The sequence below is a fragment of the Leptinotarsa decemlineata genome, unplaced genomic scaffold (genome assembly GCF_025532065.1).
Source record: "Leptinotarsa decemlineata unplaced genomic scaffold, Ldec_3_MD MMD2_P_RNA_scaffold_9, whole genome shotgun sequence".
NCBI lineage: Eukaryota > Metazoa > Arthropoda > Insecta > Coleoptera > Chrysomelidae > Leptinotarsa > Leptinotarsa decemlineata.
Window position 1 is genome coordinate 11635421 of NW_027412536.1, and position 19122 is coordinate 11654542.

The window sequence follows — 19122 nt, forward strand, 5'->3', positions numbered from 1 at the left end:
TCAAAGAATATTAGCTTTGAAGGCTCAATGCTAAGAGTACAGCTACTAAAAATTGTCAAGGAGCGCAGGCTTGAATAACAAAAATATATAGTCGATGAGATGGCAGCAGGCCAAAACAAAATTGTCCTTCGCCTGCCTCCATACCACTGCGAGCTCAATCCCATCGAGTTAATATGGGCGGATCTGAAGAATTTGGTAGCTCAGCATAACACCACGTTCAAATTTGCAGATCTCAAAGTACTTTTTGATTAGGCTTCGAAAAGAGTCACAGCGGAGAAATGGGAGAAGTGTGTTCGGCATGTGATATCGGAAGTCGAGACAAAGATGCGGAAGCTTGATAACATAATAGGGGCGCAAATCTAGCCACGGTGGGCCACCGTTACTAGGGCGCGATTTTTTCAATCAGTGCAATTTGGGCATTTCCGAATTATATTACGCGGACTTACCCGATGATTTACAATTTTTGATTGGTAAATACAACTCTCTTTTTTTTCCTCGACTGGGTAATTTCAATAAGGGACTCATGTCAATAAAATTATAATGAGATTCAGTTTCTCCAAAATTTTTCAGAGCTCGTCCCTTACCTCTTGCCATCAAAGGAGGGGTGGAAAAGGAACTCCAGCGGTTGGAGTAATCCAACAGGTTCATTATTCTGAGTGGGAATCTCCTATTGTTCCAGTTTTGAAAAAAGATGGTACCATTGGGATATGCGGAGATTTTAAGGTTACTGTGAATCCTCTCATCAAAATCGACCCATTTCCTCTTCCAACAATAGAAGACCTCTTTGTCAAACTACAAGGTGGAATTCATTTTACGAAGCTCGATCTATCAAATGCGTATCAGCAAATTTGTTTAGATGAACCATCAATATATATATATATATATATATATATATATATATATATATATATATATATATATATATATATGTATATAAAATCGAGAAAGGTTAATGCAGTCAAGCTGCTGGAAAATAATTCCATAAAAATCAAAATATGAATAGATAAATACTTTCTGATCATTCCCATATTGATTTCAATTTAAGAGCCACCGGTAGACAGCTGTTTCCACTTATGTTTCGCTTGCGTTTACGCAGCTATTTTTATCAAGTACTTTTCTGGTTTTGCACATTTTGTCTTCACGCCTGCCCGGTACTGACGATGCCCAATAGGCTGAAACAGCTGTCTACCGGTGGCTCTTTCCATATTCTCTGTTTCACTATCACCATCGTAATTTTTATCATCAATGAATGTATTTCCAACATTAATATGGAAGTGTCCAATCTCCATAGAGTCTTTTTCAACTAAAATTACTTTTTTAATCCTTTTCTGCCAGTGTTATTTGGTAATATTAAATTATTCTTCTTTAACTAGCTCTATTACCTTCTTATCAAATTTTGAAAAATTATTTTTACGCCTGATGCTTTGTTTCAATTTTCCCCAAATCAACTCGATGGGATTGAAAACACAAAAATACTAGGAAAGTCTCAGTATGGTCCATACTTTTCAGCAATACTCTCAAGGGCATACAGTTTTTCAAATGTTTTTGTCTGTAAAACGTCAAGTAGTTGGTTTTTGGTATAGTAATCTTCAAAATAAAAATTGTTATCCATTAAAAAACTTTGTATTTCATCTTTCCTCGAATTTTTATTCGGTACTTTGATGAGCTGTCGCGAATGATAGGAAGCGTTGTCAAGAACTATTACACTATTCGCATCCAAATTTGGTATCAATGTGTTTTCGAACCATTCCTCAAAAATATTAGCTTAGATAGTCAACATTGCAGTCCTCAAGTTTTTTTTCACATAATTTCAAACAATTCGGAACCCATCCTTTACTTCCTCTGCAATGTACAATGATTAGTCGCGATCCTTTGTTTGAATGCATGGTTTTTGTTTTTTTTTGTGTGAAAAAGTTTTTCTCAATATCCGAAACAAACTAGATCTCTAGAAAAAAAGTGTCGAGATGTCGAGAAAAATCTTCGAAATGAAACCGAGTAGAAACAATAGAGTGTCGCCTCTTCTGTCGCTTTATATTTAGCGATATGATTAAAATTTTGATTAAGTTTTATTACTAGAATAACACACCGATATGTTTGTTTGAAAGTGGTTGACAATCTTTCATGGTGAATTTTACTAGTTGTGGGACTTCCATTGTCTAATGTGTTACTAATATGATTTGAAAGCTCTGAAAAAACAAATAAAATTAAAATTAATAGCAAAAAATTTGAATCATATTAAGCAATAAAACGTGAAAGGAAACTACAATTATATGAAAATAAGCAAAAAATCAAAAGTTGAACAATTGAAAAAGAAATTAAAAAGATTCCAACCCAAGTTTCGATGGTTAGTATCAACAATCGTCTTCGGGTGATGACTGGACCTCCGAGAGATGACTATTTATAGGTCATTCTAACGCTGTCACCTATCCCCTCTTGCCACTCTCCGCTTCACCGGTTAAGCGGGGGTTGATTAAAGATTTCCATATGTTGCGCATCTCTACGCTAGATTGGCTGAATGAGTGGTTGGACAACATAATATATGCAGTTTCTTTGAACTTCCTTTTGAACTAGGGTTCCTCCTTGTTGATAATCTCAACTTGGGACCACTTGATGTTATGTTGATGAGTCCAAACATGCTCTACTATTTCCGATTTGCTGGTTTCTCCTTGGTGTGTGTTTCTCTTGTGCTCGGCAATCCGGACTTTCCATGGCCTCCTAGTTTCACCGATATAGGATTTACCGCACTCAGAGGGTATCCGGTAAATGCAATTCTCGGAATCGCAGTCCGCGTTTGGTAGTCTGGTTTTCGTGGGGCTGCTACGGGTGGTGTTTTCGGATCTGATGCAGGTTCTGATGTTCTTGAACTCGATTCTTCTCATCCTTTTCGTCAATCCTCTGACGTAGGGTAAGACAAGTACTGGTTGTGACGGTTGTCATCACTCGAAGACGATTGTGGATGCTAACAAACGGAACGTCGTGAAGTAACTTGCTTCGAAGTCTTTTTTAATTTCTTTTTTAGTTTTGTGTTTATTTTCATTTCATTGTAATTTCATTTCACGTTTTGCTGCTTAATATAATTAATATTTTTAGCTATTCATTTCAATTCTATTTGTTCTTTCTGAGATGCAAATCATTTTATTACCATATTAGATAGTTGAAGTCCAAACAGTAAAAAATACACCAATATATTAAAATAAACTCACACATATGTACTTACATTATCATTAGTGGAATCAGTAATCAGTTTAGAAACTTTATATTTTGACCCATGAAACATGGCTTTCTACTTCCCTTTTCAATCCAAATGAAATATTCATCAAAATAATCAGCATCTTTGAGATTCAAAAAATGGCAGACATAATATACCTTATACAGGGTGTCCCTGGACTTCCTCTTTTCCTCTCGGGAATGTATAGATGGAGTCAAAATATCACCAGTACTTCATATAACTTTTTTTCCTAAAATCCTTCGTTACCAAATAACGGGCCCTCGAAGTTACAAAATGAAAAATGTTTTTCTTTGATAACTTTTCAAGTGAATATTCAAAATCATCCAAATTTTGGTAATTGACTAAACAAATGAATTCCTTCGATGAGCTTTCATGCAGGAGTCAGTTGTTTTGCTACAAAGTCAGGAACGGACTACCCCCGATGGTCCACACCCCAAAACTTTGAAATGACAGATATTTTTCAATATTTTTCAACAAATTGAGGTTACTTGGACAATTTTATGAATAAAAGTACTCGTGTGGAAAGTCGATCGGAGCAACGAGTCTTGATAAAAATGTAGTTTTTCACTCGACGACATCAAACCCGCTCGTCCACCATTATTTGAAATGAATAATTATCAAAGCAGAAATAATAATGATAACGTTAATTCAACAACATTTATAACAGGAATAATACAAAGTATGCTAAAATGAAGTCGTAAACAAAAAGTACAGTACCTATATGGAAGTTTAAGTCACAATTGTGATAGCAGATATTTTTTCAAAAGAAATATCAAGTTCTGTAGATTCGTGGTGTTTTCAAACCAACAAGCTACTCTACTATGAAATATCGAATTCATTCCATATTTTGTATGTACATAATACGTGTGGAATAATCACGTTTCGTGTTGATCAGTTATCTGAATCTCATGAAACTCAACATTCGAATGTTTCAAATTCTTCTTCACAGCTAAACTGTTGAGGAGTTTCACTGATAATTATAATTTTATGGGAGAAGTTCTTTAACACGAATCTAAATTTAGCTGAAAAAACGCACATCGGAAAAAATATTTACTATACTAATAAAAAGCAAACGAATGAACTACAAAAACGGCTGCACATGATCAGGTGAAAAATATCCAGGGAATAATTATGTTCCATTTCTTTCACAGATGTTGACAAAAAACCTTTTAGAAAGTTTTGATAAAAAATGAGAAACTGGAATGCGATTTTGTTTTGTTGAGTGGTGCGTTGTCATATGACTATCATTGTATTGTCAATATTCTATAGGATATTTTGATTTTTTTATATGGCCGAACAGTTTACATTCAATGAATATGCAGATATGCATGTATTTTATGGACGAGCATTTTGTAATGCTGCAGAAGCTCGTCGTCTGTATTCCGAGCATTTTCCCAATCGAACGGTACCGTCAAGAGAAACATTCGAGCGTGTCAATCGCAGCTTGAGGGAGACAGGTATGTAATAATTGATAATTAATTTGAGCACGTTGTTTTATTTCGATATTATTGTAGGTACAGTTTTGCCAAAACGAGGTGGTGAGGGCGCTCTTAGGACTTTACGTACCGTTGTATTGGAGGAAAATATTTTGGAAGCCGTCGCTGATGATCCTTTAATGAGCATCAGAAATCTATCAGAACAGTTCCATACATCCAAGTCCACTATTCATAGAATAATTAGGGAACAACTGCTCCACCCATTTCACATCCAGAAGGTACATGCCATGACACCTCAAGATTTTCCAGCACGACTGGAATATGCCAATTGGTTCATGGATAGGCAAAGAGAGGATATGACTTTTATTAATCGAGTTTTATTCACTGATGAAGCAGGTTTCAGTAGAGATGGAGTTATCAACTCTCATAATCTCCATATATGGGCCGAAGAAAATCCCCATGGGATATTGCAAACCAAACACCAACGGAAATTCAACGTGAATGTTTGGGCTGGTACCATAGGAAACCATCTTATAGGACCATTCGTTCTACAGGACCGATTGAATGGAGAACGTTATTTGGAGTTCATTCAGAACGATTTGAATGGACTTTTGGAACATGTTCCATTGCAAACCCGAAGAGATATGTGGTTTATGCATGATGGCGCTCCTCCTCATTTTAGTTTGATTGTGCGTGACCATCTGAACCATATTTTCCACAATAGATGGATTGGTAGAGGTAGGCCATATTCATGGCCATCGCGGTCTCCGGATTTAAATCCATTGGATTTCTTTCTGTGGGGGCATCTAAAAAGCCTTGTTTACGCTACACCTATTCACACAAGAGATGCATTGTTGAATAGAATAACATTACATTGTGAAGCCATACGAAACGACCCTGGAATGCTATTTCAAGTACAGAGAGGGTGTCTTCGCAGACTAAGAAAATGTATAGAGAGAGAAGGTGATCATATCGATCAGTTTCTGTAGCGGATTTTTCATTTCTGTTTGCTCTTGAGACTCTTGAGTTTCGTTAGTTAAACGTGTTTGCGTTATAAAAATTCGTTATGAACATTTTACCTATCATTTCCATTTTCCTTAAAAACTAATATTTTCGAATAATGGTAGACATCTCAGGATAAATGTTGTTGAATTAACGTTATCATTATTATTTCTGCTTTGATAATTATTCATTTCAAATAATGGTGGACGAGCGGGTTTGATGTCGTCGAGTGAAAAACTACATTTTTATCAAGACTCGTTGCTCCAATCGACTTTCCACACGAGTACTTTTATTCATAAAATTGTCCAAGTAACCTTAATTTGTTGAAAAATATTGAAAAATATCTGTCATTTCAAAGCTTTGGGGTGTGGACCATCAGGGGTAGTCCGTTCCTGACTTTGTAGCAAAACAACTGACTCCTGCATGAAAGCTCATCGAAGGAATTCATTTGTTTAGTCAATTACCAAAATTTGGATGATTTTGAATATTCACTTGAAAAGTTATCAAATAAAAACATTTTTCATTTTGTAACTTCGAGGGCCCGTTACTTGGTAACGAAGGATTTTAGGAAAAAAAGTTATATGAAGTACTGGTGATATTTTGACTCCATCTATACATTCCCGAGAGGAAAAGAGGAAGTCCAGGGACACCCTGTATAAGTTGATGGGTTCAATTTATAATTTTTTTTAAGGACAAAACACAAGCACTATTAAGATACTCTGAGATCGGTGCCTGTGCGGATTCATTCAACAACTGGTAAATGAAAGCTTCTATTCAAAATATTTTTTACTATTGATTATTCATAATTTCCTCTATAGAACTGGTACATCATGCGTCACTATTGTTATATTGTGGTATTTATGATTTTTCAAACTCCAAACACCGATATACTATCAACAGGTTAGCCCTTTGTCGTGTAAATAAACATAGATATATGTCGAGTGATTTTTTTACTTCGTCAGATAAGGTGGTAATCATCATTTGTTGCTGATAACTTATATACACAGGAAGATATATACAAGGTTATTGACATGGTGTCGTATGAATTCGTAATAAGTATTGCTTAATAAACGATATCATCAAAAATTTCCGAATCACGTCAAATTTTTATTCTAAAATAACACGACAAATTGTATGCCTTTCCGTTCTTCATCTTAAAGTGACTGCAAATATTCAAACATAATGAGAATGGACCACATTTTGCTCTGAAAATAAGAACCCATCTGAAGTTTTTGAGTATGAAGTCTATAATAGGGCTATTGACATTGAAGGTTTAAAAAGCACCTCCACTTTCGTTGTTGTCAAGAGATGTAGAGTAATCGAAAAACACGAAAGAAATACAAAAAGAACACAACAGGCGTCCATATGTTTGCTATTGCACAAACGACTCTAATAGAAGCATTTCTATTTTACTTTCGAGTACTTGAGGAGTTAATAAGAATACTAACACCGAAACCGATAGACGTATAGGTAATAATAATATCGCCTTCATTATTTCATAAACAAAACAAGAACTCAGCATAACTTATACATTCAAACTAGCAATTAAAATAAAAGGTGAAGTTCATTATCTGTAATACATCATGGAAAATGTTTTTCCACTCAAACCTGTATATTGTTAGGAATGTGTTCTAACCTACCGTTTTCCTAAAATTTCTTCCCTACATACATTCTGGACCAGGTCCAGATCAATCTGGGATCTCGTATCCCTCCCAGATATTTGATTTTCCTCGACAGATTTATTTCTTCATCTCGATGTTTCAGAGGTCCTAGACCCTCTGTTTGGTCCTCTTGGTAAAGCCGTAGTAACTGGATCATAACAAGATTCCATGAAAATGGGGACAAACCCCCTGAAGACAACCCCTTGCTACCCGTGTTACTACTGATGTGTCACTCCCATGATGGTTGTGTGTTCCTCTAAGCATCTGCAGCTTGTGCCGTCGATCCCCCTTCTCCTAGATGCCTGAATGATTGACGATAGGGACTATGTTCAAAAAAGCAGTCAAAATCTCTTTCTTGTAAGCATATTCTGCTTTTTCGTGACCCGGCATAAAACGGTTTGTGTCGTCATACCTGATCTGAAGGCATCTTTGCTTGACGCAGTGGTCTGGTAGCCAGCGCTAGGTCCATAATATTCCTGTCAAGTTGTTTTTCTAATGGCTTCAATGTAAAAGGAATGGGACTCATTGGTCTCAAGGCCTCAGCCGAGTCCTGTCCGATTTTTCTGGGTTTCGGAATGAAGGTGTTTATATTATATATCCCAGAACCAAACTTGCTCTGAAGATTAAACACAATTTTTAAATAAAAGTCACGTAACTTCTACGATTAAGTAGAAGTAACGGTGGCCTGGTGGGTTGACGTGGGTGCTTTGTTTCACTCACTCAATTGACTATTGTGTGAACCGGTGGTTCGAGCCGCAAGGCCTGACGATCGATTTTCACTTCCTATCGTCCAGTCCATGTTAGAAATCACACGTTTAAAAGTCAGACCTCGTTAGTCCTTAGCTCGCACAAGTTTCGACTTCTGAGAGTTGTCGTTCGTAGAGGGGTGACAGCTGTTTAACGGAAAAACGGACAGATTTCTGCAGCATTGCTGGATGAATGCCATACGATCTCGGCAACTTATCAGGTTGGAATGAATTTATGGCCACTTCCTCTGTCACTAGCCAATTCTCCCTTGATTCTCTTTCAGGAGCTTAGAGTTCAGAATTTGTCCAGAATTCTAGTGTTACATTTATAATTTCCCCCCGGTATTTTTTTAAGATTGTTTATTGAGACCTGAGGTTCTTTAGAAAGTATCTTAGAGTCTGGCGCATATTCAGGTCTCGCATTGCTTCTCTCCATGAATCTCTATTTTGTTTTGATCCCAATTTTTCATTTCACCAGGAAACATTCCTGTTTGATCTCTGGTTGACGATGAGACAATGTTCGTTGTACATAGAGATAATAGCTTCAAGTAATCGGTCTAAGTGTGTAGAATCTCTAATAGAAAACACATCCAGTTCTAACAAATTTCTAGGTCTGTATTTCTAGTCTTCACAGTTCGTTTTCGGGTGGTTTTGATGGAATATAATCATAGTATAGGGGATTCGGATTTCAAAGTAAATATGAGGATGATCTGAATAACTTTTTTTATCAGACACATTCCATTTCTCATCAAAATTACTTATAAATGTAGTACCTGATGTTGAGTTTGTCACTTTCCAATGCCTCATGTTAATGAAGGTGGGTTCATTGATTAGATACGTTCAAAATGTTTAAATTGTTTAACATAATAAAATATAGTAAGTGCTCGTTGCGTCTATAATGAATAACCCCCTGCAGTCCACCACAACAGTTGCTTGTGAAAATGTTGTCGAAACAACTATCGTCAAAAAATACCCCAGGGACATATAAGTTTCACCCCTATAAACTGAGAGTTTTATAAGTTAATGTCCAAACGTTCGATTGTAAATCATAACTACATAAAAAAGTATTTGTTTTAGTGACGAATGCACTTTCTTGTCAACAGGAAATGTAAACCGTCAAAATATGCAAAATAGGTCAGGCATATACAGGCTGATTCACGGTGGATGGCACATTAGACGTTTCTGGTGAACCAGACAACGGATCACTTTGAAAATTTAATGGAGGGCATATTCGGACATTCTCTAGCCAAATAAAATATTTTCGACAATGCGGTGTTGCCGCTTCTATTAGAAAGCAGTAGCAACTTTGATTTTTCAAATGGAACACTCTGTATATAATTTTATTTTTGGAATCTCCAACAATTGCCCGACAACTTTTCTTGTTATTTCCCTATACCTATTTGTTACCGTTTTCGAAATAAAAATTAATTTCAATTTTTTTCTTCGAAAATCATGACTTCTAAAAATGCCGATATCTTTTAGTTAAGAAGTACTATGATATCGAAATTTGGTTTGGAGTTAGGTGATACTTGGACACTTCCCACACGTCAGCCTAATCTCCGTTACTTCAATACAGGGTGGTAAAAAAATACAGTTTTTTCGTTTGCTTGAAAAAGTTGCTGAAATTTGATTATTTTAAATGGAACACCCTGTATATTATTGAAAATTCGGAAAGCTGCTGAAATTTGCTTTCTTTCTATGTATATCATACCTATACCTAACTAGTCAAGTTTCGGACTTATGAACATTTATTTGTGAAAATGTCCCTTCAGAATGGTATTTCCATTCGGTATTTGGTAAGCAGGCCATGATTACTATTTGACAGTAGCGTTGTGACATTCTCCTAATAATATCGACATTTTCGTCACTTCAGAAGTTGCAAATACCTTCAAAACGATGGAACAAAACTATTCAAACGAAGTTCTTATGAATTTGTTTATTATTTTTGGACAGTGTGACAAAATTATCAGCAGAACATGTAAAAAGTTCAATGAAATGTATCCGAATCTACCGCCAATGAACCTCAAGAAATTTATACGAATTCAGAACAATTTCAATGCATTTGGATCAACTTTAAAAGCACCAAGAAACTTGCCTCGACCCGTAACTTTCGAAGACAACCAGATTAATGTCTTAGCATATTTTCACGCATTTCCCGAGTCATCGATAAGAAGTGCTGAAGAAGATTTGGGTATAAAATATTCATCGGTTCAAAGAATCTTGCGAAGACATAAAATGCATGATTATAAATTCACCAAAATTCAAGCAATGAAGCCTCAAGATCCTCAACAGAGAGTAGAATTTTGTGAAATGTTGTTGACACGCATTCAAGAAGATCCACTTTTTTTAAATAAAATTATTTGGACTGATGAATCGAAATTTTCGAGAGAAGGGATAGAAAAAATCGTCATCATTGGTTCAGTGAAAATCCTCACGTCACAAAAGAAGCCGGATTTCAAGAAAAAATTAGTTTTAATGTCTTCTGCATGTTGATGGACAACAAATTGAGGTACGTGATATACGAGGAGTCATTAACATCCAGAAGCTACCTGAATATTTTGGAGAACACTGTAGACAGTTTCGTGGATAATCTGCCACTCGAAGATTATCGAAACTGTTGGTACCAACTAGACGGAGCTCCTGCACATTGCACAAGAGAAGTGAGCGCAGAACTGGATAGACTATTTGACGATCGGTGGATGAGGCGCTTGGGACCATGGAATTGGCCAGCGAGATCACCCGATCTTATTCCATTAGATTTTTATTTGTGGGGAATGTTTAAAGAAAAAGTTTACAAAATACCCGTGCGTTCGAGAGATGAATTGTTACAAAGGATTGCCCAAACATTTGAAGATTTGGATCCCAATGAAATCAGATCTGCCACCACGAAAGCAGTCAACACCCGCATTTTAAAGTGCTTGGAAGTGAACGGCCAGCGATTCGAACATATTTTGAAATATTCCACATGATTGTTTTACTTTTTTATAATTATTCATATCAATATTTCCAATTTCAAGTTTCTTGGTGCTTTTTTAAAGTTTATCCAAACATATTGAAATTGTTCTGAATTCGTATAAATTTCTTGAGGTTCATTGGCGATAGATTCGGATACATTTCATTGAACTTTCTACATGTTCTGCTGATAATTTTGTCACACTGTCCAAAAATAATAAACAAATTCATAAGAACTTCGTTTGAATAGTTTTGTTCCATCGTTTTGAAGGTATTTGCAACTTCTGAAGTGACGAAAATGTCGATATTATTAGGAGAATGTCACAACGCTACTGTCAAATAGTAATCATGGCCTGCTTACCAAATACCGAATGGAAATACCATTCTGAAGGGACATTTTCACAAATAAATGTTCATAAGTCCGAAACTTGACTAGTTAGGTATAGGTATAATATACATAGAAAGAAAGCAAATTTCAGCAGCTTTCCGAATTTTCGAAAATATACAGGGTGTTCCATTTAAAATATTCAAATTTCAGCATCTTTTTCAAGCAAACGAAAAAACTGTATTTTTTTACCACCCTGTATTGAAGTAACGGAGATTAGGCTGACTTGTGGGAAGTGTCCAAGTATCACCTAACTCCAAACCAAATTTCGATATCATAGTACTTCTTAACTAAAAGATATCGGCATTTTTAGAAGTCATGATTTTCGAAGAAAAAAATTGAAATTAATTTTTATTTCGAAAACGGTAACAGATAGGTATAGGGAAATATCAAGAAAAGTTGTCGGGCAATTGTTGGAGATTCCAAAAATAATATTATATACAGAGTGTTCCATTTGAAAAATCAAAGTTGCTACTGCTTTCTAATAGAAGCGGCAACACCGCATTGTCGAAAATATTTTAGTTGGCTAGAGAATGTCCGAATATGCCCTCCATTAAATTTTCAAAGTGATCTAACGTGGAGCTGGTTCACCAGAAACGTCTAATGTGCCACATTAAATTTTCAAAGTGATCCGTTGTCTGGTTCACCAGAAACGTCTAATGTGCCATCCACCGTGAATCAGCCTGTACATATGTTTCGAGGACACAATCGAACTTCTGAAAATAAATTGTCCGGGTAGGAAGATTGGGAAATCATATTGTTTGTCCCATATATCTAGAGGAGAATCTGTCTTGTGATTTATATTCGGCAATTCTTTAAAACCTCATTCACCCACGAATAAAAGAAAATGTGACGTTGGCCACACGGTTTTTGAGGCCTGCAAGGAATTGGTTGGATCAGACACACCCAGGCATGTGAATTGGTTAGCGCGGTGCTTTGAAATGGCCTGCTTGATTATTGTAAATGACCACTCTCAATTTTTTCCTTTGAGACTTTAACAACATATGTTCGCGATTTGGGACAATGCGATAACTTAAAGATAGAATTACCGAAAGATATGCTAACATGACTCAAGAAACATTCGAAAATGTTAGGAATGAAATTGAAAATAGACTGTTTTACTGTCAGGAGGTTCAAAAACATTAGAAATATTTGCTCAAAAGATGTTTTTGTGTATAAAATAAATAATAACAAGCTTAAAATGAAATATTATCTATTGTAAAAGGTTCCACTGATTTATTTCTCTTTCCAATGAACATTTATTTCACAAAATCTGATATAGGTTGACGGAATTATGACTTTCCCATTCCCAAATTCAAATTTGAAAAAGTTCGTTTGTTGGTTTGTTGGTTGGTGGTTGTTGAATTGAGAATTGAAATACCTTTCATACGAAATGTTACAAGGCCCCCTTTTACGTTTAAAAAAATTAATAACGCCCTCTATTGGCTTTTGTATAAAAAAGTACTGAAAATGATTCCTTTCTACAAAAATTTTGTTCGACTATGATATTTTGCCCCGTTCAAAAGTAACGAGGGGAGACTATTTACTTCCCTCCTGCTTATTTTTCACATTGTAATCATTCTCGAAATTTATACAATTTGTACAAATCTGTACAACTTTTGCTAATTTCCAAGTATTACCTAGTTGACAAACAATACGTTTTGTGCAATGGAGAGTTAACTGAGTCTCCTAGCGTGTATGTCATAAAATTGGTATTGTTCGAATTGACTCTGCCTATGTTATCGACAATATCATACGTTAGCTCCACTGATTCCTGGAAACTGGTTTATCCATCAATTTATTATGATTTCATAATTAATTTATTCCGATTACCCAAAGTGTTAACCATTTTACCGTTTCAAATAAATTTTGACACCTTGTGTCTAACTTCCATTGCTCGTTTATCAAGGTCCAGGCCAAAGATTGTCTGAGAATAACACTTTTGTTTTAGTTTTGCGAGTCTATGCAAACATCGGAAATTTTGACCTTCATATATGGAGCACGCGCACGTAATTATCTAAGCTCTCGTAGGAAAAAATTGTCAAGTGGTGACGTCACTAGCCGTGACGTCACTTTTATTTATATTCCACCTGCGGATCACCAACGTCACAGCACCATGTGACAAATGAAATCCCAAAATTTTTATAATAGAAATATGCAACACGTAAAACACTATATCTGCCGTTAAATGTATGTGACGTAAATGCCAAAACTTGAATCTTCATCTTTTATTAGTTGTTGAAGTCGATGTTTTCTTTTCAATGGCCTTATTGAGATATAATGATATCAGAGTTTATAGAGAGTCAGAAGTCAGAAGAGAGATTAATTATGTGCTGAGACAGCATGTGGTGTTGTTAGATAAACCACAAAATAAAATAAAGTAATTATTTAGCATTGCTCTCAAACTTTCAACGTTATATAGTTTTTTAGGTTAAAATGGAAAATGATTTACAATTCAGAGGAGGGAATCCAGGAGCAGTCCAATTTGGAAATTTCATGAATTATTATCAATTTCATTCCCCAAAGGAAAGAATAAAACTCCTTCCAAAACATATCTGGAAAGCTGGGAAACCTTGTGTGGTACTGGATATTGGTTGTAATTCGGGAGTTAGTTACCTATTTCTCAATTTGTTACATTTATCACAATATTAATTTAAATCTTTTAGATTTTAACTGAAGCGATAAAGGAGTTCCTCAAAGAAAACATAATGGAAGATATTTCCATCTTAGCTGTTGACATAGATCCCCTGCTGATAACTCGTGCCAAGGAAAATAGCACCAATGATATTACCTTCCACTGTTTAGACATTATGGACATAAGCCGAAGAGACGATATAATTAATGAATACCTAAAAAACAAACATATTGAAAAATTTAGTGTAGTGTTTTGTTTTTCTACTACAATGTGGATTCATTTAAATTATGGAGATGGTGGATTAAGATCATTTTTGGAATATATTGCAGGAATTGGTGAAATTGTCATAGTTGAACCTCAGCCATGGAAATGTTATAGATCTGCTGTGAAACGAATGAAACAAGCTAATTTCACATTTCCGTTATTTTCAAGCTTGAAAATGAGAGAAACCATTGAAAGAGACATAGAAATTATACTGTCACTTCAGAGTTTGGAAAAAATTACAGAAAGTGAAAGGACTAAATGGGAGAGAAAACTGCTAATTTATAAATATTCTTATAGTAATTCAAGTTAGCATTAATGAGACAAAGAAAATTATTGAGAATACAATTCAGTTGAAACACATAAACCTTTGATTTAGTACACTGCAATTGTACTGTCATGTCTGTGATAGATTTAACGAGGCAATTATCATCTTACCAATATTGAGTATGATTCAATAATTATATTTAGCAAAATAATATCGGTTAGAGTGATTTGGATACAAAATTTTTGTGTTTAAGTCTAGAATTATATATTTTCAAACTTCAGGATTGTAAAATATATTTCACCTATAGGTTCTACTCCATTTCTGAAATTTGTTAATTTATAAAGATTATTTCCAAAAAAATTGAATCGTGCCTGTATTTGATTATATAGTTCATATATAACACTCTGAGTTTATGAAATTTGAGTGATTGTCAGTTTTATGTCACTTGAAAAAGAAGTTATATAGAAGTCTTTGAATATAATTAGTACTTTTACTGTATTTCTTATCCATATCCGTCCTACATTCGACGTATTCAGTCACCGGGTAGAATGAAATTAGAATATATTTAATATTTGGTAACCGTGACAGGACTTCGACTATGAGAAAGGTATAAAAATTAATAGATATCCAACAAAGTTGGAAATTTCATAGATGTTTTCAATTTGTTTGGCAAAAAGGAAGCCAAAAAGATTTGCATACTTAGCAAGATGAATCTCCCGGAACAATCGAAATTTTATTAGATTTACATGAACAAGATTTTGATTTCATATCAGACGATGAATATGCACTGAAATTGATAATATCTACTGCTGATGAATGTTCAACCAAGTTTTGTAGTCAATATACATGTATATATTGTGGAGACGACCTTGTTTTATTTCTGATTCTGATTGATTACATCCACATTGAGTTAAGGACCACTTTCTCGATATAAATTGAATCAATTGGTTGCCAAAGTAGTCAACTAGACATCACTATGGTTTCTAGAAACAAAACATATGCTGAACAAAATATCAGAAAATATATAATTGAGTCAGCCTTTGCTGTGACTTCGAGTTATAACTTTCATTCTCACAGCAGACAAGCCCGGATTGTATTCTCTCCAATCATTACTCCGGCCGTGAAAACCTATGGCCGTGAAAACCTCCGGCCGTGTAGTTTCATAAACTACACCTTAAAATTTGATCTTCACAAACTTTATTTTCAAAAATATATCGCATGTTTAGCTATCACAGTAGATTTTTCGTAATGAATAACATTGAAAGTTAATTTTATTATATACTCTGATTTTTATATACCCCGCGTAATCATAAGTGAGAGTTATGTTCTCAGATACTTCTATCATAATTATCTAAAGCATGTACTCAACTTTTATATACCTAGAGTACATCCTCAAAATATAATTACCTAGAGCATATTATATCCTTCTACATTAATAATATAATGTCCCTTTCTAAGAAAACAAGTTCAGTAATGGTGATCCATTAAAACCCAATTGGTCATTCAGTGAAATGTTTGATTTTTCAAGTTCATTAATTTCCATTGCTTCCAAATAGTTCAGCTTGAAACCTTTATTTTCTATGTGTAAAACTTCGAAATCTCCGGTAAAGATATGATTTCCTTCTAAAAGATGATTTGAATATGTTGAACTGTTTTTTTATTTACATAGCTCATATGATGTTCCCGGATGTGATTCCTAAATAAGTTTATTATTAGCAGTCTCTTGGTGACAATATAAACAATGTACAAAAACAGAGTAGTTTCTTGAAACTACAATAAACAATAATTCCACAAAGCGGAGGCTGTCCATGGTATATATGTAAATATTATTTTAAGAGGTGAACATAAATGTTGGAAAACTGATAGTTACCAAGTTACTATATGCTAACTCATTAATAAGAAGGTCTAATAATATTCTAAGGAGTATAATACCCTAATAATCCAAATTACATATTTATACACAAACACATATGCACACAGATACAAATATTTACCTATGTATCTATATACAGTTTGACCAATATATACCTTAGGACAGATTATACAATTTGATTTATATACCCCGGATTTCTCGAATTTGAATGATTTGTGTTTATTACTTTTGAATGACTTTCCCAACGTATTAAGTGTATTATATGCAATTTTAATATTTTGTTTATTCAAAAAGCAAGCCACTTTTTCTTTCGTTTGTCCAAAATATGTTCAAGCTTTATAATTTTGATTATCTTACTTATCAGTAGGAAAAACCTTTCCAATTCCTTTTGCAAGAGTTCCTTTTTGGAGAGTATTTTGTCTATTCATTCAGCTTTAAATCTGTTATTTACTGCAATTTGCTTAATGATACTGAGTTCTTTATTAAAATTATCTATTTAAGAGGAATATTGACTAATCTATGAATCATGCTATTATAAGATGCTATTTTGTGTTGGTACGGTTGAGTAGAATCATAATGAATAGTAATATTCGTATGGAAAGGTTTGTGATAAATTAAAAAATTATGTTTGTTGTTCATTCTACTAATTGTCAAGTCCAAGAAATTGATTGAGTTTGAATTGTCTGCTTCTACTTCAATAGGGAAAGATATGTTTTCATGAATTTTGTTAATATCCCTATCAAAAATATCTGAATGTCTCTTAGTACCTGTGAAACATACCAAAAGTCATCCACATATCTATGCTAAAACAAGAAGTACTTAAACTTAAGGATGCTCAAGAATCGACTTCTCTAGGTTATCCATGTAAAGTGCAGCAACTAAGGAGGTCAACGGTTTTCCCATAATTAGACTTTTGAAGAGGAATAAATTGTTGAATTGAAAATGATTTTCTCTATAGTGATAGAAAGTTAATGATTTATTTTTTCTTCATAACTAGGTTCACTCGATTTTTATCTAATAATTCTATAATATAGTAATATCATCAGAAGATATGCTGAAAAATAGATTCTGTACCTTGAAGGATATTAATTTTTGTCTGGTAGATTTATGTTCTTTATTTTATATATCAAGTCACATAAGTTTCTTAGAATGTATTTAGGTTGAAATTTACTATGGTTCATAATAATACTGATTAAACTTTCTAATAATTGCACTGATGGTGCAGTGAAAACTACTGATCTAATCGGATAACTCGTTGCAGTTTTATTAGTGAGTACAATTTTGAGTTTGGAAGTTCATCAAAGATGAAATTTTCAAAAAAATCTTTCACTTGTGTTGCCCAGTATCTGCTCTGGTTAGTATGACATCATTTTATTTTACTACATATAGATTTCAGAAGATTTGATTCATTTGTAAAAACAGCGTCTTTCAAAAATTCTGATTTTATGATATGTGACGCCTGGTATTTGTTATTAATATTATTCAATGTCTCTCCTAATGCCATTTCTGTTTCAATTCCCAAAATTTCAAAGTTATTAGTGCTATTTTCATTTCTAATGTTATATTTGAATCCAGGAACATTATATGAGCTATGTTAATGAGAAAACAAGTTCAAAATATTCAAATCATCTCTTAGAAGAGAATCATATCTTCATGGAAGCAATGGGAGTTAATAAACTTGAAAATTCAAAAATTTTCTGAAAGTCCAATTGGATTTGAATAGATCACCATTACTGAACTTGTTATCTTAGAAACCAACATTGTATTATTCATATAGAGTGATATAATAGGCTCGTTCTGGTTCTCAGTTAGTACTGTTTCGAATCGTCCGAAATCAGTGAGTCAGTTATGGACTGAATAGGTTAACGCAACAAAATGTTCAGTATTCAGTTGGGTGACTGTTTTCTGACTGTTAGGAACAGTCCGTACAGAGAACCAGAACAAGCCTAATATGCTCTAGGTAATCATATTTTGAGGATGTATTTAGGTATATAAAAGATGAGTAGATACTTTAGGTAATTATGATCAAAGAAGTACATGAGAACCTAACTCTCTTATGATTACCTGGGGTATAAAAAATTAGAGTGTATAATAGAATTAACTTTCAATATGTCATTGACTATGAAAAAGCTACTGTGATAGTGAAACATGTCATGACATATGTTATATATTTTTGAAAATAAAATTTGTGAAAATCAAACCGTAAGGTGTAGTTTATGAAATTACAATGAATCTTCATCAAGTAATGGCCCGAATCAATCAGAAAATTATGGTGTTGTATTAATAAGTGTGTTCTCTTGAAAATATATTGTTTTTATCAAATACAATCAACACAACCCAAGTTCTTGCATTAAAGTATTATATGAATTATGTATATCAAGAAAAAAGGTTGTACTTTCGAAGGAGCATGACAATAATTGAAATTATCAATTCTGGCTACAACAGAAACAGTTATTTGAAAATTGAGGCTTATTAACCAACCCTCTGCCCAGAATACCGACCATATTACCATTTGTTCACAAGTAAAGATGCATGAATGGCACGCCGTAAGTGCATCAATCAGACATCTTCCAATTCATTAGCACCAACATTGTGGTGTTGTTGTTTACTTTCTGGATAATCACATTAATTATCAAATATGCCAGTAATACCAACGGGTGTTTCATATGAGTCA

General features: G+C 34.1%; 1 protein-coding gene across 1 annotated transcript; it reads left to right on the forward strand.

The window, feature by feature from the left end:
• Nucleotides 1–13772: 13772 nt before the first annotated feature.
• LOC111507978 (probable RNA methyltransferase CG11342) lies at nt 13773–15439 on the forward strand. The gene is made up of 3 exons (XM_023163376.2): nt 13773–13791; nt 13842–14018; nt 14078–15439. Exons 2-3 carry the CDS (start codon nt 13848–13850, stop codon nt 14618–14620), a joined length of 714 nt encoding a protein of 237 aa, XP_023019144.2. The 5' UTR covers nt 13773–13791; nt 13842–13847; the 3' UTR covers nt 14621–15439.
• The last annotated feature ends 3683 nt before the right edge of the window (nt 15440–19122 follow it).

What these genes read in the sequence shown, in the direction of transcription:
- LOC111507978 (XM_023163376.2), top strand. Translation starts at nt 13,848, where the DNA reads ATGGAAAATGATTTACAATTCAGAGGAGGGAATCCAGGAGCAGTCCAA. An exon ending in ATATTGGTTGTAATTCGGGA is followed by an intron (nt 14,019 to 14,077) that starts GTTAGTTACCTA and finishes TAAATCTTTTAG; the next exon opens with ATTTTAACTGAAGCGATAAA.